Source organism: Lepidochelys kempii, chromosome 1 (genome assembly GCF_965140265.1).
Source record: "Lepidochelys kempii isolate rLepKem1 chromosome 1, rLepKem1.hap2, whole genome shotgun sequence".
Lineage (NCBI taxonomy): Eukaryota > Metazoa > Chordata > Testudines > Cheloniidae > Lepidochelys > Lepidochelys kempii.
This window is the reverse complement of record NC_133256.1, coordinates 161,057,907-161,083,107: the sequence shown is the minus strand read 5'-3', so window position 1 is coordinate 161,083,107 and position 25,201 is coordinate 161,057,907. Positions and strand designations below refer to the sequence as shown.

At 43.6% G+C, this 25,201-nt stretch overlaps 2 protein-coding genes across 3 annotated transcripts in view; one reads left to right on the top strand and one right to left on the bottom strand.

Moving 5' to 3' along the window:
• The window catches only part of HLCS (holocarboxylase synthetase), a 212,657-nt gene extending 212,102 nt beyond the window's left edge, over positions 1 to 555 (bottom strand). Inside the window, exon 1 of the mRNA XM_073361038.1 lies at positions 276 to 555. Coding sequence (XP_073217139.1) covers positions 276 to 536 — 261 coding nt within the window. The 5' untranslated portion in view covers positions 537 to 555. The remainder of the gene's footprint in view (positions 1 to 275) is intronic.
• Positions 254 to 24,892, top strand: RIPPLY3 (ripply transcriptional repressor 3). 2 transcript variants are annotated; one of them, XM_073361085.1, is made up of 5 exons: positions 254 to 509; positions 15,905 to 16,117; positions 17,551 to 17,617; positions 22,560 to 22,627; positions 23,445 to 24,892. In XM_073361085.1, the coding sequence occupies exons 2-5, from the start codon at positions 15,945 to 15,947 to the stop codon at positions 23,593 to 23,595; spliced, it is 459 nt and encodes a 152-aa protein (XP_073217186.1). In that variant the 5' UTR covers positions 254 to 509; positions 15,905 to 15,944; the 3' UTR covers positions 23,596 to 24,892. The 2 variants fall into 2 exon arrangements, with proteins under 2 accessions (XP_073217186.1, XP_073217178.1); XM_073361077.1 differs by having other exon boundaries at positions 15,804 to 16,117.
• Positions 24,893 to 25,201: the final 309 nt, after the last annotated feature.

The window sequence follows — 25,201 nt, the reverse complement described above, 5'->3', positions numbered from 1 at the left end:
GGCTGCTGAATTTACAGTGTCTCAGCTGCTAATCCAAGGCCTGTGCTCCCGGGCAGCGTGGCTGTTCCCACCCCCAGCTAGGCTGGCCCAAGCCCAGTTATCCACTCCGCCGACCTCCCTGTCACAGCCAGGACAAGCCCAGGGTGACCCCCCTCCCAGCTCTCCGCAAACACCCACCCCACAGGCCTGGCCCCATCTATACCCCACCCACAACAGGCCCCGCCTCTCCACCCCAGGCCTGGACGCCCACGCAGGAGGCCGGGCGCGGCGGGTACCTGCGGGGTCTCCTCAGTGAAGAAGACCTTGTCCCCCAGCCGGAGGCAGACGGGCTCCTCGCCCAGCCCGGGCGACCCCTGCCTGCGCCGCCGCCGCCGCCGCCGCTGGGGAGGGGGGCAGCCCGCGCCGCCGCCGCGGCAGCAGCCGAAGACGAAGGCGCAGCGCGCGCGGTGCAGGCGGCGCACGGTGCGTCGGATGAGCCCGGCCCAGCCGGCCCCCCAGCGCGCCCAGAGGTACAGGTAGCACAGCGTGATCAGCATGGCCGGCGGCGCCCCGCTCCGGCTCGTTCCCGATTGGCTGCCCTGCCCTGCCCCCTCCCACCCTCAGCACAGAGAGGCGTTCGCCGGTTGGCTAATCTAACTGCGGCTCTGATTGGCTGCCCCAAAGGAAGCGGCTGCTGATTGGTTGGTGCCTTCACGCCCGCTCCCTTCCTTGCGCGCGGAGCGGCAGCGAAACAGCTGGTTCGGGCGCCGCTTGTGCTGCCGCTGCCCCGCCCCGCGGCCAGCGGGAGCCCCCTGCCCCTGCCCCTGCGCCCAGTCTTTTCCGAGGCGCCAGCCAATTCCGCTCCCGAGGGAGCCGGCGGGGAGCGACAGCTGTTGTCCGCCCCACGCCCCTGTGAACCGATTTCACCCTCAAGGTGGATTAAGGCACATTTCAGCTGCCCTGTAAGCACAGGTGTGGTCGTCCCGTTTTTGTTTCATAGCTGAAAAATAAATCCTGCAAAAAACGCAAAGTGGAAGTACGGGTCTTGCACGCCCGAAGGGGGCCTTGAGGAAAGAAGTACAGTAACAGCCATTCATAGAGTATCAGGGTTGGAAGGGACCTTAGGAGGTCATTTAGTCCAACTCCTTGCTCAAAGCAGGACCAATCCCCAACTAAATCATCCCAGCCAGGGCTGTGTCATACCTGGCCTTAAAAATATCTAAGGAAGGAGATTCTACCACCTCCCTAGGCAGCGCATTCCAGTGTTTCACCACCCTCCTCATGAAAAAGTTTTTCCTAATATCAAACCTAAACTAAATTAATTTGGGGTCACTAGGAGAAGGAATTAAATTCAAGGGTTTCCTCAAACTTCATTGCACTGTGATCCCCTTCTGAAAACAAAAATTACTACAGGGCCCCAGGAGGGAGGACCAAAGCCTGAGTCCACTCAAGTCCCACTGCCCCAGGAGCGGGGAGTATAAAGCCCAGGCCCAGTGGACCCAAAGCTGAAGGCCAGGGGAAGAGCCTGTAACCTGAGCCCCACCATTCAGGGCTGAAGCCCTTGGGCTTCAGCTTTGGACCCATGCTGTGGGGCTCAGGCTTCAGCCCCTGACCCCAGCAAGTCTAACACCAATCCCGGTGACCCCTTTAAAAAAGGGTTATGAGCCACTTTGGGGTCCCAACCCCCAGTTTGAGAAATGCTGACCTAATATGACAGTTTATTTTCACTATTTTGTGTATTTCATTCTGACCAAAAGCAAACAAACCCATAAATAAATATAAACATTATTGGGAGACGAAGTTGGAAAAATATTCAAGCCTCCTTCCAATACAAAAGGCTACTATAGTGTTTTAAAAGCAAATTCTAAAAAAAGGTCTTTGTTTAGGATTTAGGCTTTACCAGAGGCATGAGATTTTGATTGCAGAATCTGGATTTTAAGACCCAACCTGATTCTACAAGCAGATCCATATAAATGGACCACTAAACTTCTGTGGAACCCCACTGGCTTCAATGGAGCTCTGAGAGGATGCAGGGGTTTGTCCACATGGAGTTTATTGCAGGACTGAAAGGATAGGCCTAGATCCTGTGAACACTTGTACACATACTCACTTTTGTACTTGTAAGAAGTCCTGTTCAATTCATTGGGACACGAAGTTTACAGGCATGAAGTTAGGCATGTATGCAACTATTTGTGAGATGCCTTAGTTTGCAAGTTCTCCAGCCCAGGTGAATGGTGACTATATCTTTACTGGATTTATGAGGCACCAACCACCTCTCTGGGCACTTTACTTAAGTTTATTTTTAATGTATCAAGGAAATTTGAACAGGTCAATAATAGTGATTTGTTTCAGTCCTGTCTTTATTCAGTGATTTCCTCCTCAGATCATAGGAAAAAGAGGAACAAAAGCAATATACAGTGAAAAGAAACCGATAAATCTGGCAGAATAAAGACAATGAGTGGCAACATGAGTAACTCCTGTCATGCTAAATGCCACATCACTGATGCTATTGATACTGAATTGAGGACACAAAGTATAGGACAAAATTAATATGAACCTACGTGCACAAGTGTAATGGGGTTCCATTCACTGCTAAGGCACTTCTTCCTATTTGTTCTGGGGATTAGCTTTTTCCAGGTCCAACATCCCCTTCTGCCACTTGCTGTGTGTTCTCCTGCCTCTCTGTGAGACCCTGGGTGCTCTCCCTTTGTGGTTTAGCCCTCCACCCAAGTCACTATTTGATTTCCTCCTTCCAGGATATTAATGTCTTTCCATAGAGATTGCCTCCACCATTCTTCTCATTCACTGCCCAGATGATGCCACTTGCACAGGAACCCAGGCCCACCTTCTACTTCAGGTTCTATCTCAGGGACCTTCTAATCAGCAGCCAAGGTCTGCACTATCTTAAACCTTACTACCCTTTCCCCAAGCTTTTTCCCCTACATCCTCTCCTCAAAGTTTCTTTCCTTCCCTCTCTTTCTAATATCCAGAAAGTGACTGCAGGCTCCCTGGCTGCAGCCTTTTTCTGTTGCCAGCTTCCTGGCTGTCAAGGTTCCTCCCCCACTCTGAACTCTAGGGTGCAGATGTGGGGACCTGCATGAAAACCTCCTAAGCTTACTTTTACCAGCTTAGGTTAAAACTTCCTCAAGGTACAAATTAATTTTATCCTTTGTCCTTAGAATATCCACTGCCACCACCAAACTAACTGGTTTACTGGGAAACGTAGCTTGGACACGTCTTTCCCCCCCAAAATCCTCCCAACCCTTACACCCCAGTTCCTGGGAAAGGTTTGGTAAAAATCCTCTCCAATTTGTATAGGTGACCACAGACCCAAACTCTTGGATCTGAGAACAATGAAAAAGCATTCAGTTTTCTTCCAAGAAGACTTTTAATAGAAATAGAAGTAAAGGAATCACCTCTAAAATCAGGATGGTAGATACCTTACAGGGTAATTAGATTCAAAACATAGAGAATCCCTCTAGGCAAAACCTTAAGTTACAAAAAAAAAACCACACAGACAGAAATAGTCATTCTATTCAGCACAATTCTTTTCTCAGCCATTTAAAGAAATAATAATCTAACGCATACCTAGCTAGATTACTTACTAAAAGTTCTAAGACTCCATTCCTGTTCTATCCCCGGCAAAAGCAGCATACAAACAGACACAGACCCTTAGTTTCTCTCCCTCCTCCCAGCTTTTGAAAGTATCTTGTCTCCTAATTGGTCATTTTCGTCAGATGCCAGCGAGGTTACCTTTAGCTTCTTAACCCTTTACAGGTGAGAGGATTTTTCCTCTGGCCAGGAGGGATTTTAAAGGGGTTTACCCTTCCCTTTATATTTATGACACTGGCTTTATACCAGCCTCACTGGTTCCTTCTCAGCTGGGCTCCATCATCAATCCAGGGTTACTTAAGCCACAGTTGAGGGGAAATGTGTGGCCTACCTGGTTAATTGGCCCCTTCTCAGCTTCATTAAGCCTTCCTAGGCTGGTATGGGGGTGAACTCCCCATCACAACAAGCCAAGTGATGTTTGATGCTAAAATAACACTACAAGCCTGTAGAGGAAAACTGTTTTAATGCACAGGTTGCTCATAAGCAGAATTGAAAAGGACAACATTTAGTCCTACTGCTTATCTGATACGATGTCAGGGATGACATAACTAGTGCTTGAATTCAAACAGAAAGTGGTGGTATGCTTCCCTTTCTACCTATTATAGCCTAGATTGGCTCAATGTTTCTCTGTCAGGTACTTATTGCCGTAGTATCTGAGCATCTTATATTTTGTTCTCACTAGATACTTAGTAGGGTATTATCCCTATTTGATAGAAGGGACATTTAGATACAGGGAGATTAAGTGACTTGCCCAAGGTCTTTGGCAGAGTTAGAAATTGAACCCAAATCTCTAAAGTCCCACCATCTTAGCCATCTTTCCCTCTCTTGATATGAGGCCCCTCCACTCCTAATTTTTTCTCCCAACGTTTACATTTTTCCTCCATTTCTCCTCAACTCTAGTTGTGATACATACAGCAAGTATATCAAATGGTTCACCATTAATGAATGGTTCACGACTACTAGTTTGCTCCTTCCATATCAAGTAAACATAAGGGGTATTTCAGAGCTGTTCTTTCTCAGTCCCTTCACCATTGTAACCATGGAGGTTGGAGAAAGTGCGATCATACGGATCACTGCAGCTACCTGGATAACACCATTACTATAAGAATGACATTTTATATCAACCATAAACACTAACACATCTCCAGAAAGTGGATTCTATTTTCCAAACATTCCTTCTTCCAGGCAACTGAGGGAGAGAGAAAGGAATGATTTGACTTCTGCTTTCAGTAAGGATGTGCTATCACTATTCTGATATACAATATTTTGTGTGGGTACAGGGGATTTAATGGCTCAGCACGCTAATAGATTAGAGTCTCACCTTTAGGTCTGTGCAGCACAGATGTAAATAAAACACTAGTCATGCATAATATACATGTAAGCAAGAGTTAGAATAGAAGAGGAGTTCTATTGTCTAAGTCAGTTTTAACTCAAGTCTTATTTGCTGTCACTGGTGTTATATAGCAACTTATATACTCAAGCACAATAGAATAATGTATTCTGTATTTTATAGCTAAAGTACTTACCAAGTATGAGATCTTACATGGTACTCAGATTGACTCTTACCTTGCTAAAAATGGATACAACAATGACACTTGGCCCTATCCCAGTATGCATCATTATTCCTTAAAGGAACAGCATCTCCATCATCATAGACTTTACATCTAGCTAAAGATCCAAGTCTTTTTTAGGCCAACCACTAGAGGGCAAAACAATCAAACTGATAAGCCTGATTTCACATAGGGTTTCAATACATATAAGTCAGTTTGCTACACTGAATGAAAGTGCAGGATGGCTGTTGTGGGAAGGTAGCATGGGTGAGGAAAGCTGCATGACCCCAAGTTTGCCTGTGCATATGCTACAAATATGCTCCTTTAGCTGCAGGTGAAGCAACAGGTGGGTTCCTAGAAAGCCCTCCTTATTCCTGTGGTAGATTCTAATATGCTAGTTACTTCAGGAGTAGCTCATGTGTACACAGATTACTCCCGGGGTAATTAAGCACCACTGTGCATGCGCAGAATTAATGTCCCCCACAGATTTATTTGCTTCCCCACAGAAAAATTACTTTCTGACAGGGAACCAAAGAGAAGCCACAAGAGCAGGCATGCGATCCTCCCCAGCAATATGTTTCGGGTGCCCAGGGCAGCTGGCAGAGGTAAATCACCATGGGCAGAGGGCGGGACTGGGGAAGACCCGGCTGGTGGCTCCTACCCAGCACCAGTCTCAGCTGCTAGTCCTGGCTTGGCTGGGGAGGACGGGAAGGGAGACTTCCTCTTCCACTGCACAACATCTGAGGCCATGTTAGACCCACCCCCAGATTTCTCCACCGGCTGTAGGAAGCTCTGCAAACTCTTCCCCACCCCCACGCTTCCTGCGCCCATCACTCCTCAGCTGCAGGGAAGGGGTTATTGTACAGGAAGCTGCTCCCCCATCCACCCAACCCCTGTGTATCCAGACCCCCTCATACCGAGACTCCCCAACAAGCCCCATTCCCCCTTCATCTGGACCACCCCAATGAGCTCCACTCCCCCTGCACCTGGACCATCCCGATGAGCCACCTACACCCGGATCCCCAGCCTACCAAGCCCCAACGAGCTGCACCTTGATCCCCACCCCACTGAGCCCCACTCCCCCAGCATCTGGACTCTCCACTGAGCCCCCCCACACACCCAGGATCCTCTGCCAAGCTCCATCCCCTCCCCCCCCCCCCCCCCGGCTGACCTCCAACTATGTTCAGCTGGACCCCCCTGCAGATTCCCATTACTGTTGCATCCCCCACACACCTGGATCCCCCACTGAGCCACCCGAACCCAGTTTGCCCCACACAAAAACCTCTCAATACACACCTGGATCCCCCCCACACTAAGCCCCTTCACACTTGGATCCTGCCTTGCTGAGCCTGCCTGCGCACACCTGGTGCACCTGGCACAGAGGCACAGGTCCCTGGGGTGTTTCTGGGGCCTGCGCTATGTCAGGGTTGGGTGACACTGCTGAGTCTGTGTCCTGGGCGGGGGAGCTGCACAGTGATCTCCCACCTCTGTGCACCCAGTGGCCTGTACTCCCCAATGCCATGCTGGATCCTCCACATTTATATGACAAATAAAATTTGAAGAATTTTAAAATATTGTGCACAGAATTTTTTTTTTGGCACAGAATTTTTAATTTTTTGGTGCAGAATGCCCCGCAGGAGTAAGGGATATAGTTTTAGGCATCATCCAACTAGGCCAGGCTTCTCTGTTCTGCTGTAACAGCACTCAGCTCAGTCAAGCGCATATACCTTGGCCCTTCAGTACCACAAATGGACAGCTCGATCCTAACAGTCTAAAAGTGAGTGTTTAAATGAAGAGTAAGGAGCAAAAAAAAAAAAAAAAAAAAAGCACCTTTGACATAACTTTAGACTCCCACAACAAACTGTTGAAACTGTTTAAACTGTTGTATGCCGTGTTGTTGTAGCCGTGTTGGTCCCAAGATATTAAGGAGACATGGTGACTGAGGTAATATTAGGGTGAGCCGATAGCAAGTGTGAAAAATCGGGACACTTTTTTTGTGAGGGGGGGTTATAGTTGGCAAAGCCCCTAATATTGGGACCATCCCAACAGTATCAGGATGTCTGGTAACCCTAAGTAATATCTTTCATTGGACCAACTTCCATTGGTGAGAGAGAGAAGCTTTCGAGCTTACACAGAGCAGCTCGCTCACTTTGTGTCTCTTTTGAAACTGTTGGCAATTTCAGTAGAAAGGCCAAGACATGAAAACTGAACTATTCTCTCCCCACTAGGTCAAACTGGAGGAACACTTGGGCTTGCACTCCCACAGCCCATCCCGTCCTTGTTCTGTGACTAGAGGACTACACTAATTCTGAAACTGAGATTTTACTTTATGCAGAATGTGCTACGCAGGTCAAAACACTTACATAAGCACATCAAAAGAGAGTAAAACAAGCAAAGCATACATTCTCGGGGAGAGCCCTGAACTCTGGAATTCACTTCCTCCACACTAGTCCAACAGGGTGGTTTCTGCTGACCTTCAGAGCACATTGTCAAACCCCATCTGTTTATTTAATCTTTGCTTGATGGGACAGGTACTTTTGTTTAACCATGAGGTTAATCCTTCAGTGACATTGAATGTGATCAGCTATGTTTTGATAACTAACTTTTTTTTTTACCTGGGTGAGTCAACAATGGCATTTTTATTCATTATAAATAAAAATACATATTAAAAGCAGAACATGGAACCAAATCAAAACACAGATACAATAGAGATTCAAGCAAAACCAACCTGTTCCCTATCTGTGTATGTGTTTTGCTTCCATAGTATAGCATACCTGAAATGTCCAGGAAGTACAAATTGTTTGATTTTTCTTTGTTGGCGTCATTTCTAAGGGAGGGTGCACAAATCAAATGTCTCCTACTTGAACACGGTTTGCTCATTTGTGATATCCTATGTATCGTACAGAGTGAACAAACCCTCTTCCCGTTAAAAAAAAAAAAATAAGGAAAGGTGTGACAGGTTTCAGTCGGTCCTCCAAGCCCCTAGGGGGCGAAGGAGAGCTCTGGTCCCACTGGCAGGCCTTGGTCACACCTTTCGGGCGCTGGGGAATTAGCAGGAAAGGTGTGCTGGCCAGAATCCGCAGCGCGTCCCTCAGGCAGGGGAGCACCAGCACGAGTCCGCAGCGCGTCCCTCAGGCAGGGGAGCGCCGGTATGGGTTGGTAGCGCACAGTTTTGCTACCCAAGGCAGGAGGCGAAGGTCCCACCGCTTGGTCAGCGGGGGGCCATCCGCGCCCGCTGACCAAACACACCCACCCCACGGTGCAGTTCTGCCCCTGGGCTACTTCCTACCCGGTCTCTCAAGTGGGTCTCTCTGGTCCCTCCAGCTCATCCGTGTATTCAGCTGCTGGCAGCTCCAGCTCCCTCTCTGTGTCAGACTCACGCTGGCCTGGCCTACTGCCGGGCCCCTCCAGGTCCTCTGGGTATTCAGCGGCTGGCAGTCCTGGTCGACACAGGCCTTCCTCCCGGTCAGGTTCCTCCTGGGTCGGCAGCAGGATCGCGAGAAAGCAGCCTGCCACCTGCCTGGTGCTCTCCTCACTGGGCAAAGGGCCCCACCCTTTATACTTCCTGTCCCACCCCTCCCCTTCCGGGGATGGGTGTAAGCTTGGCCTGGCCCCACCCACTCAGGCTGAGAGGGTGGCTCTTTACCCTCTGGGTCAGAGGGAAGCCACCTGGCTCCCTACAAAAGGATATTAAAGTCAGACATTTAGCAAGCAGGCATGAGGATACCTGTGATAGAGTAGCAAAAGAGGTTTAAGAGAGAAAAAAGAAACAATAAACAAAAAAATACAAAATAAGAATGGGGGAAAAATATCAATACCAAAAGCAGCCTGGAAGCTTTGGTTTCTAGAAGTGCATACTTTCCTTTTAGGAAAGAAATGGGTAGAATCAGAGCTAAATTCTGCTCACTTATACAAGTGTGAAACCAGACTAGCTCTTGTGACTTCACAGCCTTATTATAGTGTAGTTTAGACTTTGTCAAGACAAAGCAGGGAAGTACTGATCAATTAAAGTTATGAACAATAAATTAGACTGGCTTCCCTTTTTATTTTATAGCAATTAAGAACTTGTCTACAACTTGGAAATTTATCATAATAGCTATTCTGTAATAATTAGTCCAAAATAGTTATTTCAGTACAAGCTCCCATGCGCACGCACTTATGTTCCTTGGTGTTGTGTATGTGTGTCTTATACACACATAGAGTGTCCACACTGGAGCTTGTACCAAAATGATTATTCTGAAATAGCTAATCCAGTAAATTTCCAAATGTAGACAAGCCTTAAGAGGGACTTGGAAGCCAGCGTGAGTAATCCACTGCCTCTCCCTTCTGCAGAGAACAATGAAGGCCATGTGATTATGGGACAATTAGGACACAGAGAACAGAAGAGTATTTAAAGTGAAGTTGTTACAAACTGATAAAGTTGAACAGGACTGATACTCTAAGTTCTGTGTGTGAGCTAGAAGCCAAAAGCTGTCCCTGAGATTTTTTTTTTTTGGTCTGCAATTTATGACTATAAAAACTTATTCTGTGCTGTCTTCTGTTTAATACATGATGGTCTTCAAAACTATATCTTTATTTAAAATTTTTACAATTCCTGTTAGACTAAGACAACACATTAGGGCTATATTTTGTTCTTGGTTACTCCTATTTATTTTTCAATCCTGCAAAGACTTATACATGTAAATAGTCATCCCACAATGGGACTACTCACTTGCATAAAGATGAACACATGCATAAGTAAAAACTACGAGGAGTCCTTGTGGCACCTTAGCTTATGCCCAAATAAATTTCAAAAGCTTATGGCCAAATAAATTTGTTATTCTCTAAGGTGCCACAAGGACTCCTTGTTGTTTTTGCTGATACAGACTAACACAGCTACCACTCAGACCTTTCGACATGCATAAGGGTTTGCAGGATCAGAGCCCTAATGAACAATTATAGCTACAGTACAACTACTATTAAGTAATGCCAGGTGCAAAAATTATTCTAATTCTTTTATGAGAAACTGAAGCCAAAGGATTACCCCAATCCACCCACCTCAGAGCAAGTATGTATTCTGAAGGCAGTAAGAATCTGCACCTTGAAACTGAGCAATAATGCACCCAAGAGATACATGGGTAGCAGCAGATGCTCCCAAATAAAATCCGGTGCTTTTTTGTCCTTGAGGTCATGATTTGAGGAAAGGCATTCTTTTCCCCAGTGAAATATTTTTTTTCACTAGAAAGGATGCTGAGTAGAGAGGATTTATGCAAAGATGTGGATAGTAACATATCAATTAAATTCAAAAGAATGTAGATACATTTACATATTTCTCCTCAAAGGCAATAAAGTCACCTACTGAAGCAAAGTCCCCAAACACCAATAAAACAGTGTTAGGGCCTGATCCTGACAATTACAGAGCACCTGTAAATCCCAATGAAGTCAAAATCAGACCCTTCTGTCAAAGCTACATTCAGACAATATCAGAAGTATGGGAAATGCCCCATCCCCACCCCAGTGCATGGAACAGCATATGAACAGATAAACATTAACTGTAACAATCAAAATGCTTTTGATGGGGATTGCACATCCTTACCTTCATTAGACTTCACCAAAATTTAACACTTGTATAAAACATAGTTACATTGTAATGATATTCCCTTCTTAAAAATGGGAAAACTGCTAATGGATTAATGCTGACTTTTTTAAAAAGCCAACTCTCCAGCATTTTTACAGCTAGTACCATTTTACAGAACTAAATTATTTTCCTCAGTCCACACATTCCACTCTTGGACCCATACCCCCCTCCCTCCGCCCCCCAAAAATTATTAGGAATTAAAGAAAATATTGGTATTAAGAAAGTGATGCATATACAAGACAATTCAGAGGGGTAGATTACCTCTGTTTAGGCAGATAGTATATCCTGTTATTCACATCACAAAGTAAAGGAATTGATCATTACTCTACAGGTCTTCAGCGCTGTTTATGTAACAATAGCCTAGTCCCTCAATGTTTGGGCCTTAGTGGTGCTTTCCTGGGTAGGCAGGAAACCCTAGGGGTTAACATCTTTACTGTTTATGTGTCAAGGCAAAAAATGGTAGCTGTATATCAACAAAACACAACATATTTCTAAAATAAAATTACAATTTCTAAAGAGATACAGTATTTCAGACTACAAATTCTGCTGATTTGGTTCGGCTTCTTTCAACGATTCCTGCACTTGCAGAACTCTACTTGCCTTTTATCTGTGAGAACAGAGTAAGTACTTTTAAAAAACTATGCAGCCAATTAGAGCTCAAGAGTCCCCTTAGTTATCCCTCCACAATCATCCTGTGCAGACTGACTTTCTTTTGAAGATTCATAAATTAGGGTTAGGAAACAGCACTAACAAAAGTTCTGAATTAGCAAAGCTAACTACTAAAATCCATACTAAAAATGCAGTAAGATTATGGCGGCATAAGTAAGCACTCAAAAGTCAGGAAATGCAAAGTTAAGGCTGCAAAATGCAAAGGCAATCTTAACTAAGCATGTCAATAGTCCACTGAAGCCAATGAAACTACCCATGCAATTAAAGTTCAACACATAGTTAAGTGCTTTGCTGAACCAGTGCTATAAGGCAATGTTACCTCACATTTTTCTACAACCTTAAATACAGATGTCTAGCACGGAGTAATAGATTTGTTAAAAATTCATACTTCCACTGTAATCAAAGCAGTCCTGTATATCTTTGGGAGATTTGTTTTATGGTAACATTTCTTCATGCTAAGGACTGTATTTTAATAATTTGGGCCTTGATCCTGCAGTAAAATCCAAATTGGGGGACTCTTGCTGCCAGCTAAAGCAGGGGTGGGCAAACTACGGCCCGCCAGCTGTTTTAATCTGGCTTTCGAGCTCCTGCTGGGGAATGGGTATGGGGGCTGCTCCATGTGGCTCCCGGAAGCAGCAGCATGGCCTCTCCTCTGGCTCCTACACGTAGGGGCAGCCAGGGGCTTCTGCTCTGCACACTGCCCCCACCCCAAGCACTGAACCTGCAGTTCCCATTGGCTGGAAACCGCAGCCAATGGGAGCTGCAGGGGCGGTGCCGGCGGACGGGGCAGCGCGCAGAGCTGCCTGGGCGCACCTCTACATAAGAGCCGGAGAAGGGACATGCCGCTGCTTCTAGGAGCCACTTGAAGTAAGCGCCGCCCGGATCCTGCACCCCTGAGCCTCTCCCTGTGCTCCAAACCCCTGCCTCAGCCCTGTTCCCCCTCCCGCTCTCCAAACCCCTCAATCCCAGCCCAGAGCACCCTGCTACACCCCAAACTCCTCATCCCCAGCCCCACTCCAGAGCCCGCACCCCCAACCAGAGCCCTCACCCCCTCCCTCACCCCAACCCCAATTTTGTGAGCATTCATCGCCCGCCATTCAATTTCTATTCCCAGATGTGATCCTCGGACAAAAAGTTTTTCACCCCTGAGCTAAAGTCTCACTGACGTCATAGGGCACATGAACCCAAGCATCTACCCATATGGATCTGATTGCATGATCAAGGACTTAGTCATCAGCTATCCTTTTCAACTGGCAGCACAACTTCTCTTAGTAGGCATTTGACAACAAAGCTAATTTAGACCCTGATTCAATTAAAATAAATGAAATTATTCATGTGCTTAAAGTCAGGCAATACTTAAGTACCTTGTGAATAGGGGCCCTGAGTGCTTTTTTAGGTTGCCTAGATATGCCAGCAGATTTTTGCTTTTATTTCATGTTGTATACTTAATACATTGTTATTTAAATACCATTCACTGTATTTTTCATACAAGTTGTTAGTGATCCTTTATTGGCATACAAAGTGTAGTGCACAGAACAAGATGCTATGCATCTATTTAAAGCGGTAGAAAATATTATATATGCACACACACACCATTATTTGAGAAATGCTATGTATTCATGCAATTAAACACTAGAGCAGGGGTGGGCAAACTTTTTGTCCCGAGGGCCACATCAGGGTTGCGAAACGGTATGGAGGGCCGGGTAGGGAAGGCTGTGCCTCCCCAAACAGCCTGGCCCCCGCCCCCTATCCACCCTCTCCCACTTCCCACCACCTGATTGCCCCCCTCAGAACTCCTGACCCATCCAAACCCCCCTGTTCCCTGTCACCTGACTGGCCCCCCAGGACTCCCACCCTTTATCCAACCCCCCCTGCTCCCTTTTCCCTGACTGCCCTGACCCCTATCCACACCCCTGCCCACTGACAGGCCCCCCCCCAGGACTCCCATGCCTACCCAACCCCCCCTTTCCCCATCCCCTGACTGCCCCCCCAGAACCTCCACCCCAATCCAACCGCGCCCTGTCCGCTGCCCCTTATCCAACCATCCGCCCCACCCCCTTACCATGCTGCTTAGAGTGGCAGGACAGCCTTATTGGAAAGCTTGGGAGGTGGCCGGGCACAAGCTGTGCTGCCCGTGCAGCAGCGTGGCTGCAGGGGAGGGGGGACAGCATGGGAGGGGCTGGGGTGAGCCTCCCCGTCCGGGAGCTCAGGGGCCAGGCAGGACAGTTCCGCTGGCTGGATGTGGCCCGCGGGCCGAAGTTTGCCCACTTCTGCACTAGAGTAACACACATGCATGAGGACGCAGATGTACGTTGTGCAAGTTTAACTGGGCATCCTCAGCAATTTCTAGAGCAGTGCTGGAATAACTTAGGTCTCTGATCCTAAGCTTTGTGACTTACCATAGACAGCCTATGGATGTGTGGTTATCGTAAGAAAAGTGAATGTAAAAATGGCACCTGCTCAACAGATCCAATTCCTGTATATTTTCAAAGTGATCTGCTTACTTCGTTAAAAAAAAATTAAAACTATTGTTTACACACTGACAGGTTTCAGAGGAACAGCCGTGTTAGTCTGTATTCGCAAAAAGAAAAGGAGTACTTGTGGCACCTTAGAGACTAACCAATTTATTTGAGCATGAGCTTTCGTGAGCTACAGCTCACTTCATCAGATGTTTACCGTGGAAACTGCAGCAGACTTTATATACACACAGAAATCATGAAACAATACCTCCTCCCACCCCACTGTCCTGCTGGTAATAGCTTATCTAAAGTGATCAACAGGTGGGCCATTTCCAGCACAAATCCAGGTTTTCTCACCCTCCACCCCCCCACACAAATTCACTCTCCTGCTGGTGCTAGCCCATCCAAAGTGACAACTCTTTACATAATCAAGTCGGGCTATTTCCTGCATAGATCAAGGTTTTCTCACATCCCCCCCACCCCCATACACACACAAACTCACTCTCCTGCTGGTAATAGCTCATCTAAACTGACCATTCTCCAGGTTTAAATCCAAGTTAAACCCCCAGATGTTCTGGTTTAACTTGGATTTAAACCTGGAGAATGGTCAGTTTAGATGAGCTATTACCAGCAGGAGAGTGAGTTTGTGTGTGTATGGGGGTGGGGGGGATGTGAGAAAACCTTGATCTATGCAGGAAATAGCCCGACTTGATTATGTAAAGAGTTGTCACTTTGGATGGGCTAGCACCAGCAGGAGAGTGAATTTGTGTGGGGGGGTGGAGGGTGAGAAAACCTGGATTTGTGCTGGAAATGGCCCACCTGTTGATCACTTTAGATAAGCTATTACCAGCAGGACAGTGGGGTGGGAGGAGGTATTGTTTCATGATTTCTGTGTGTATATAAAGTCTGCTGCAGTTTCCACGGTAAACATCTGATGAAGTGAGCTGTAGCTCACGAAAGCTCATGCTCAAATAAATTGGTTAGTCTCTAAGGTGCCACAAGTACTCCTTTTCTGTTTACACACTGTTAGCTCTGCAGTGCTAACAAAAATATATAAGAATGAACTAAATTCTATTCTGGTTCACACCTCAAGAGATTTTTAATTTTTTTGCTAAGCACCGGCTACAGAACATTTATTACTTATGATGGTGCAAAAGCTAGAAGGGAGCCAGATTCACTGTCAGATCCAAATTAAGCTGCAGGGATGGCAGCTAGGCAAATAAGTATTTTAACCTGTAAAGTGAGCAAATGTGATGATTTTCCATAGCACTGAAAATCAGGCAATGTTACCAACTGCAATAAATCTATTCTTGTACAATATAATAGTCTGTGTGTAATTAGTGGTCCAAATTAAGGCAATGGGCAGGAAAGCTTAGAAAAGGTTTATTCCTATCTCACCCTGGTAGTTTAAAATATGTACTATATGCAGTGAAACAGCAGGACCTCAAAGCAGCGGCAGTGATTACCAAGCATGCTTTGTTGGAGGATGTATTCTCTCTTAGCATCAGCTTTCTCCTCCTAGCAACCAAACAGATCAAGCTTAAAAGTAACATCCTCTGTTTTTAAGGCAGTCATTAGGTTTGCATTTTAAGTTATCATCTTCCTTCACCCTCGTATTTTTTCCTTTTTTTGAAATCTGGAACTGACAGACTGTTTTGTAATTTTAAAACAAAGGTCTTTTTTAAAGTCACCTGTGAACTGGATTGGTATTTTTTCCATTTGTTTTGTTAGATATTTGAGGTTGTAGATTTTCCTACTTAATTTTTATTTACACACAAATACATATATTCACAGTGTACTTCACATAAAACAAAAATAGGTAAAACAAAGGCAGAAAGATAAAGAGTTTAGGTTATTTCCACTATAATATGCTGATTAAAGTAAACTAAAGTACTGTATTTATTACACTCTCCATAGAACACCATGACAACAGGAAAACTTTGACATAGTTGGAGGAGATAGAGGGGAACTCATTAAGGTCATATCCCTCCATTTACCTGAAGGCTTGCTTGTTTTAGGTAAGTACTCTTGAGTAGCTGCAATAAAGGAGGAGCTGAAATGCCTGGAGAAGCAGCTAGCCAGGCACAGGAACACAAAACAGCAGACAGGCAAGCAAGCACTATGGAGGCTGAAGCTGCTAAATTCTTGCTCCAGGCTACAGTGACTCAGATCTGTCATTCTTCCAGAGATATCCAGCCGCATTCTCTCCATCCAAGAGAGCAGGCAGAAAGGTAAGACAGAAAAGGAGAAATGCTTCCTCAACAACCCAGTTTTAAAAATCTCTAGCAGGAATACTATGTAGCTACAATGGGCAAAGACAGGACTTGCATAAAGGTAGGCATTCAGTCCCTGGAGAAGCAATTCAGTGTTCTCTCTAATTATGGAGAAAATTTTTCATTAAAATAACACCCCCTGCTAAACTACACTGTGGGATCCATACCACTTCCAAAGTCATTTAAATAGCCAGCCTATCTAGTTGTTTAGACTTTAAGTGCAGGTTGCACATAATCAATGTGACCTTCTGTAATAGCTGATTGGAAACAGACTGCACCATAAAGAACTACCAGCTTAAAAAAAAAACAAAAAACAAAACTTTTTCTGTTTTATCTCCTATTTTTACATGTTAAAAACATATTACAGAGCTGGTGAGAATTTTTATTTTTGCAATTATTTTAATTGAAGAAGGTTTCCAAATGATAAATTTTTCATTCAGCTCTAGTTACAAATAAGGTTACTTTAACTGAAAGATAAGAACTGTTTTTTCAGTTTATTTACTTTGAGCATTTGACAGCAGTTAGAGTATAATCAGTTTCACTCTTTCCTCTTTGTGTGGGTATTTAGTTACAGAGGAGAGAAAAGACATTTAAAAATAGGTAAATGTGGTTGTAAAACTAAAAAATTATTAGAGGGGAGAAAGAGGCTGGTGTAGTACAAGAAACTGCTTACGTTTTTATTAAATTGATTAGATTTCAAGTTAGCAGCATCACTTTAATGTAATAAATTGCCGACTTAATAAAAATAGATCAGCTACCCTATGATCAAAACATAAGCAAAAAAAAAAAAAAATCAAGTTGATCATGCAAAGCCAGGTGCAATCCACTTTAATTAGGAATACCTATTTGGGATATCAGAGAGATAAGGTAGGCAAGGTAATTTCTATTGGACCAACATCTGTTGGTGGAAGGGACAAGCTTCCAAGCTTCAGAGCTCTTCCTCATGTCACTGAGGAATTGGGATAGTATAATTAAATAAACTACCTAATTTATTTCATGAATAATAAGATTAATAGGAAGTTAAGTATATTCTATAAATTAAACATTCTAAAATTGATTTAAATGTAATCCCTTGGTGAGCCCCTTGGATTGTGAAATCAATTAATATTGTACCAATAGCTAATATGTGGGACTAACCGTTTATCCAATTCAGACTTTCCTTTGTTATTAATTTTAGTGCATGTAAACTGACAGCACATAGAGAAGCCCGCGGGCAGAATAAGACCTACCATTGAAATTACATTTACCCATATCAATGTGTTGAGACAAGAATAAACTTATTTCAAAGGCACAGATAGCATGTAATGAAGGTAACTATAATTGCACTGAAATGTGCCAATTATCATAAAGAATTACCTATGAGAGTGTGTTGTTCTTCATTAAACTTTCAGCAACCCTACCTTATGGAGACCCTGGATTCTCACAGCAAGAGATGCTGAACTGGGACATCAAGGAATGGTAAGGTTAAGTTCTGGAAAAAAAATCAAAGAAAGCCAAGTGTGTTTAAAAAAAAAAAAAAGTCAAAACGAGAAGAACATAGGAGGCCAATTTTCTTCTTATAAAAGTTAGGGCTGTTAACAGAATAACAATTGAAATGTATTAACTATTTTTGGATGTTTTTCTACATTTTCAAATATTGATTTCTATTACAACACAGAATACAAAGTGTACAGTGCTCACTTAATATTATTTTTATTACAAATATTTGCACTGTAAAAATGATAAAAGAAATAGTATTTTTAAATTCATCTCATACCATAATGCAATCTCTTTATGGTGAAAGTGCAATTTACAAATGTAGAGGGTTTTTTTGTTCCATAACTGCACTCAAAAACAAAACAATGTAAAACTTTAGTGCCTACAAGTCCACTCAGTCCTACTTCTTATTCAGCCAATCGCTAAGACAAATAAGTTTGTTTACATTTACAGGAGATAATGCTGCGGGCTTCTGATTTACAGTGTCACCTGAAAGTGAGAACAAGCATTCGCATGGCACTTTTATAGTTGGCATTGCAAGGTATTTACAGGCCAGATATGCTAAGCATTCATGTGCCCCTTCATGCTTCAGCCACCATTCCAGAGGACATGCTGGACATGTTGATGGTGCTTGTTAAAAAAATAATGCGTTAATTAAATTTTGACTGAACTCCTTGAGGGAGAATAGTAAGTCTTGTGCTCTGTTTTACTCGCATTCTGCCATGTATTTCATACTATAGCAGTCTCGGATGATGATGCAGCACATGTTGTTCGTTTTAAGAACACTTTCACTGTAGATCTGAGGAAACACAAAGAATGTACCAATGTAAGATTTCTAAAGATAGCTACAGCACTCGACCCAAGGTTTAAGAATCTGAAATGCCATCCAAAATCTGAGAGGGATGAGGTATGGAGCATGCTCTCAGAAGTCTTAAAAGAGCAACACTCAGATATGGAAACTACAGAACCTGAACCATCAAAAAAGAAAATCAACCTTCTGCTGGTGGCATCTGACTCAGATGATGAAAGTGAACATATGTAGGTCTGCACTGCTTTGGATCATTATCGAGCAGAGCCAGTCATCAGCATGGATGCATGTACCCTGGAATGGTGGTTGAAACATGAAGGGACATATGAATCTTTAGCGCGTCTGGCACATAAATATCTTGCAATGCCGGCTACAACAGTGCCATGCGAACGTCTGTTTTCACTTTCAGGTGACATTGTAAATAAGAAGCGGGCAGCATTGTCTCCTGCACATGTAAATACACTTGTGATTGGCTGAATAAGAAGTAGGACTGAGTGGACTTCTAGGCACTAAAGTTTTACTTTGTTTTAATTTTTGAATGCAAGGGTTTTTTTGTACATAATTCTACAGTTGTAAATTCAACTTCCATGATAAAGGAGATTGCATTACAGTACTTGTATTAGGTGAATTGAAAAATACAATTTCTTTTGTTTTTTACAGCACAAATATTTGTAATAAAATAAATATAAAGTGAGCACTGTACATTTTGTATTCTGTGCTGTAACTGAAATCAAAATATTTGAAAATGTAGAAAACATCCAAAATATTTCAATAAACGGTATTCTATTATTGTTTAACAGTGCAATTAATCACAATTAAGCCCTAATAAAAATAGAACAATAGTTTCAAGATACGTTCTTTATAACTCTCTGCTATTGTCTATAAAAACAGGACCTGGGATATGATAGCAGGTGTGAAAGGAAGCATAACAGTTAATGTTGAACAACAATTTCCATTCTAGCACCATTAAAATAACCTCTCAGGCGGAAGGTTTAATTCTTAGTCTCTGCCTAACTGTGAATGGGAGTGAGAAAGTTTGAGCCAAAAAAGTGATTTTTTTTTTGGACAGTGCTACAGCTAAAACAGATAGAGAAAAAAGGTTGAAATGTGGTATAAAAATAGTCTTTATTCAAAGGTACTTCTTCATATTCTGGTGATAGTTTTTTTTTAATTTTGTTTAGTTCAAAGTACATAGCTATTGACTTCAATGGTAGTACTCACATGCATAAGTGTTTGCAGGATCCTAGCTTAGGCTACAGCTATCCACAATGTACATCTTATGGGGGTCACGGCTTATACCGATTCCCCTACATTCTAAGGTGTGCAGCTGTGGAACACCTCTTCTTCCCTTTTTGTGAGCCTTTTAAGGTTGGTGGCCATTGCTGACCCAACCTTTGGATGGCTCCTGGATGAGATTTTAAGGGGGCAACTCCAGCAGGTTTACAGAAGAATGTACCTATACAGCAGAGTTCTAAGCTTTGCTGGCAGGTACCCATCAGATGAGTGGGTCTCCCACCCAAAACTCCTTAGCACATCTGCATCTATGGATACTCAGAACCAGCAGCGAAAACTTGAGGAATGAAATAGCAAGAAGTTCCAAAGAGACTGGGCAACTTGGAGGAGTTAAGGTTTCCGGGATCAGGTAGCTGTAATACTCTTTACATTGAAAAAAATCACATCTGTATAGAACATTTTATGCAACCTATACTTGAGGTTTTCAGCTGTACCTGGCTCCCACCAATTTATTCACTGAATGTAGTAGGTCATCCATCTTAATTTCTAGGAGCCTGCCACTGTTAAAAAAATTATGCACAGTTCAAACAGCTGGTTTTAATATTAATGTTTCCCTTGTTGTCCAGAACCTCCCAACTCCCTCCCTTTTATGCTGCAGGGCCCACCCAAGATCCCTCATTAAACCAGGAGTCTCCACATTTGGGGACCTAATGAGGAATGAAGGAGAGGAACCCCACTTTGGCACTCCTTACCAGGTGCACAATAGCTGAGGAAGATTCTTGACTACTTTATAAGTGTGGGGGGGTAGTGAGGGGGAAGGCCCATTCTAATAGACTTAAGCAAGATTCCTCAGCTACAGAATTCCTATACAGTAACTCCTCACATAAAGTCATCCTGGTTAATGTTGTTTCGTTGCTGATCAATTAGGGAACATGCTTATTTAAAGTTGTGCAATGCTCCCTTATAACGTTGTTTGGCAGCCGCCTGCTTTGTCCACTGCTTGCAGGAAAAGCAGCCCGTTGCAGCTAGCTGGTGGGGGCTTGGAACCAGGATGGACCGGCAGCCCCCCATCAACTCCCTTATCAGCTCCCCGCTCCCCTAAGTTCCCTGTGTGGCAGCCGCCCAGCAAGCTATCAATTGCCAGCAGTTCAGCTGTCCCTCCCCCCACTGCCATGTGCTGCTCCTGCCCTCTGCCTTGGAGCTGCTCCTGGGGACCTTTCTGCACTCCTGGGGGTGCAGGCTCTGGGGTGGGGCTGGAGATGAGGGGTTTGGGGTGCAAGAGGGTGCTCTGGACTGGGGTAGGAAGTTGGGGTATAGGGAGAGGCTTAGGGGTGCAGGGTCTGGGCGGCTGTTACCTCAAGTGGCTCCTGGAAGCAGCGGCATGTCCCTTCTCCAGCTCTTATGTAGAGGCTTGGCCAGGCAGCTCTGCATGCTGCCCCATCCACAGGCACCGCCCCTGCAGCTCCCATTGGCTGCGGTTCCCGGCCAATGGGAACTGCAGTTCCAGCACTTGGGGCGGAGGCAGTGTGCAGAGCAGAAGCCCCTGGCTGCCCCTATGTGTAGGAGCCAGAGGGGGGGCCATGCTGCTGCTTCTGGGAGCCACGTGGAGCAGCCCCCATACCCATTCCCCAGCGGGAGCTCGAAAGCCAGATTAAAACAGCTGGCGGGCCGGATCCAGCCCACGGGCCATAGTTTGCACACCCCTGCACTAGAGGAACCCAGGCCTGCCCACTACTCTGGGTTCCAACCCAGGCACCTTATACACAGCAGCTACACACTACTCACCACCTTTATCTCCAGCCCTATCTCTCAGCATCCCCAGGTTCTTCTCCCTCTGCAATCTCAGTGTAAATTCAGCCAGAAATAACCTTTAGCTACTTGTCAGTCTCCTTTGGCCAGAGAGGAAGCCACTTCTTCCCTCCTCTGGTCTCAGCCTGGAACTGATATGCTAAGCTCCTGCCGCTCCTTTTATCTGAGCCTGCTGGGCTCTTATTGGCTGTCTCTAGCCCTTGGAGGACCAGGTCTCTCTAATTTTCAAGCTGGCCAGTCCAGTAAGGCCTCTCTAGGCAGTGGTGGAGGACCATTTTTGAGGTTCTTTTCCTTGTACCTTGCTTTTTCCTGGGGTGGGATGTAGAAGAGCAGCAGGGCTTCCCCAGTACAACCCATCACAGCTTTACAGTACCAAGTTAGTCATTGCAGTATCAGAACCTGTCCAGGTAAGTTCAGCAATAGCACTCTCCATATGGACTATCCTCTGTGGACAGGGATACTGACTAGATGATCCAAAAAATCTTTTTCATCTCTAACTTCTGTGGTACCCTCCTCATTTTGAAAAGTATCATGGGATCTTTGATTTCACTCAGCAGCTCCCTCTCCAGGACCAGGGTAAAAGGGACTTCAGTTTAACATCTCATTCACAGTACCTCTAATAGTGTAGCATCTCCTAGGATTCCACTGCAGTATCCGCATTGGGAAGGAGCACAAACTATGGTGTGGCTTGAGTCCTCCATTTTAGAGGCTATTGCTGCCAGCTGAACCCAGCCAACTCAAAAGAAGTATCTCGGTGTGTTTGTTCAGCACCTAGCACAATGGACTGGGGCCACTAGGTGCTATATTACCAAAGTAATAATAATAGTAATAATTTTTAAAAAATGTTCCCTTTAAAACAAAAGCCTGAAATATTTAATTATTCATTTAGATGGGAAGTTTTAAGTACAGTAGTTTGAAAATTTAACGCAGTGGAATTATACTCCATGGATGTCTGATGATATAATACCTGAGATTTAATTAATATATATTACTGCATTTTCTTGCCATTACAAGAAAATTGTAAAATCTTAGATAATTTTTACAGCTGTTTCTAAATCACATGTGTCTTTACAGTCTGACCTGGACGGTGATCAGAGAAATTTTAGCTCAAAAGGAGCTTTGGGGTTTCAGCATCCAGTGAGGTGAGATGAATCCTCTAAGTTGATCCAGGAAAAGTGAAATTTGTATTTTTGTTCTTCAGTCATAAATTCCCCCCATGGCAAAGTGTCAAACTGTGTAATTCACCTGAGAAGACACACAAGGTAAGCAGGATCTGAAGCAACATGCTAAATCATGACATTAGAAAGCCACTGAAAGAGTCAATATCATCCTGACAGACCAGACTTACCCCACTGTGAGTCAAGGTTTCATAATTAACATCTCCTCAGAAAAGGAAATTGAAAGTCAAGGTATTTAATAGTATATACCTTCTCCTCCTCTACCCAGAGAGACACATCTACTACTAGAACCAACCTACACAAAAACAACAGACCACAGCCTTAAACCAGCCTTCCAGCACCCTTCCTCAAACTCCACACCACCATTAACAAACAAACACATCCTCTCCCTGACTATCAAGTCTGCAGAGTTCTAGAAAAATCACATTTGCTCATGTTCTCAGGAGCAGCTCTTTGTCAAACAGAGACCTCTGGCTAACCCAATATTTGACATTCCCCCCACCTCCCAAAAAAGTAACTGGGAGTATTATTCACTATCAACACCAATAGTACCACCCAGGGAAGAGATGGGACTACTTCAGTGAGTCCTTTAGATAGAAGGATGGTTTAAAACATGGAGAGATGAAGAGGAGAGAGAAGCCATCAAGGATGCAAAGGAGCCTCCCTTCCACAAAGAAGTGAAGAAATGTAGCCTTCAGACACAAGCCTTGAGTCAGTTAGTCTGGAAGGATTCTTATAGTTTTACATGGTTTTTATAAGTGATTTTGTTTTGTTTTACTAGACTTTATTTGCCCAAATCTAAATCCCAGAAGTTCCTACACAACATTGGAAAGAAGGTTCTGGCCAGTTTTCCAGTACAAGCCACAATTCATTTCTACAATGATGACTCTGATTCTGAAGATGACGAGGAAGAAAGGAATTCAGCTTTGTAAATCCATGTAAATCAAGAGACAAAAAAATGGCCTCTAATGTATTTACTAGCAAAAATCATATAAACCAAAAAACAGATCTAAAGCTCATGTGAGAATCATCTTCTTGCTGTCACATGAAAAATAGTGGGGTGATGCAAATAGCAACAAACATGGAAGGTTTGTTTTCTTTTTGGGAGGCTCACAGGAACAAAAGTCCTTATAGCAGTTTCTAGAATTTTAAGTTGCAGAGCTTTGTGTGGTCCCCAAATTCACTCTGGCTGGAGTAACATCTGTATTAAAACCGTTAATGTCACTGTTACCATTACACTGTGCTCAGCACAAATGCTGTTTTATGTTGTGTTGGAAGATGAAAATATATGCCTGATTTTAGGAAAAATATACACCCCCTCCCCAACACCTCTCTACATTTGATTTTTTTGGTGAGATGTATAAAATGAGAAACTCATATCCATTGTCCCACTATATCATCTGGGATTCTGCCTGTAAGCTGCTACAAATTCTGCTCCCTAAGTAATCAGAAAAGAGCTCTGCCATTAATCAGGAAAAGGTGCCAAAGCATGAATAATAAAATATGATTTAACAGTGAATTAAAGTGTGTATTAGAGAATTTTAAACAACAACAACAAAGGCTGAGGTATAGCTATAGAAGGACCTTAGATACATGAAAAATGTGCAGAAGAGAACATTAAAGAAGGGTCCAAACTGCAAAATTCAAATCCTATTCTAAACTTTTCTAAAATTTAGTGGGTTTGAAGCTGGGATTTTAGCATAGTTTATTACAAATCAACTATAAAGTTCGGATTTAGAGCGGAACATCCTCTAATTTCTTTTGTGTTCAGAAGCAGGGTGACTAAATTACTGCTTAGTCTTGCTAATTGCTTTCATAAGCCATTTTAACAACATTATGCCAAGTTCATCTTTTTAGCCAAAGCTTTTAAAAATCTGCTTCCTATCACAGACTTTGACATGTAGGCAGGGTTTTGAAAGGATTATTTATTCCACCCCTCCCCCGCAAACTTCCAAATTCAAAATATCTCTTCCTAGTTATTCTCTAGTTTCTCACTTGTAGTGTTGGAATATTGCTGTTTGTCTTATAAATATTTTGTACAGTTTCTAGATGTATGAAAATAATTAACTACCATCTTATTTTGAGTACAGCCCTGATTCTGCAAACTTTATGTATGTGAATATTTCAGTTGAAATCAGTGGGACTATTCTTGTCCCTAAAGTTATGTGCTTGAATAACTGCTTGCAGAATTAGCGTATAAGACATTCCATTGCATTAAATTAGATAGATTGGAACAATATCAATTTTTTAAAAAATGTTTTCTCCTTTGTAAATACTTGTATAGAGATTAGAAAATAAAATTTCTCACTTTTCATTTGAGAAACGTTAATGTTCTTCTTTTCTCTAAGTTTCTAATGGAATTGAAATGAGCATTGTTATTTATTTCCTTCTTTGCGCTGCAGTCACATGGTTACAGTGTATCTCTGGGAACAGGACAAGTCCAATCCTGTAGTTCTTCATTTAAGTACAGTACATGTATTGTCTTCTATAGGTCATTTTATGTGAGTCATGATTAATCACATGAATAAAGGATTGTAG

Bases quoted from the DNA above. Each gene is read 5' to 3' on its own strand.
- RIPPLY3 (XM_073361085.1), top strand. From the start codon at position 15,945: ATGCCTGGAGAAGCAGCTAGCCAGGCACAGGAACACAAAACAGCAGAC. The intron at 16,118-17,550 runs GTAAGACAGAAA...TTAAACTTTCAG, and splicing joins CCAAGAGAGCAGGCAGAAAG to CAACCCTACCTTATGGAGAC. The intron at 17,618-22,559 runs GTAAGGTTAAGT...GTGTCTTTACAG, and splicing joins AACTGGGACATCAAGGAATG to TCTGACCTGGACGGTGATCA.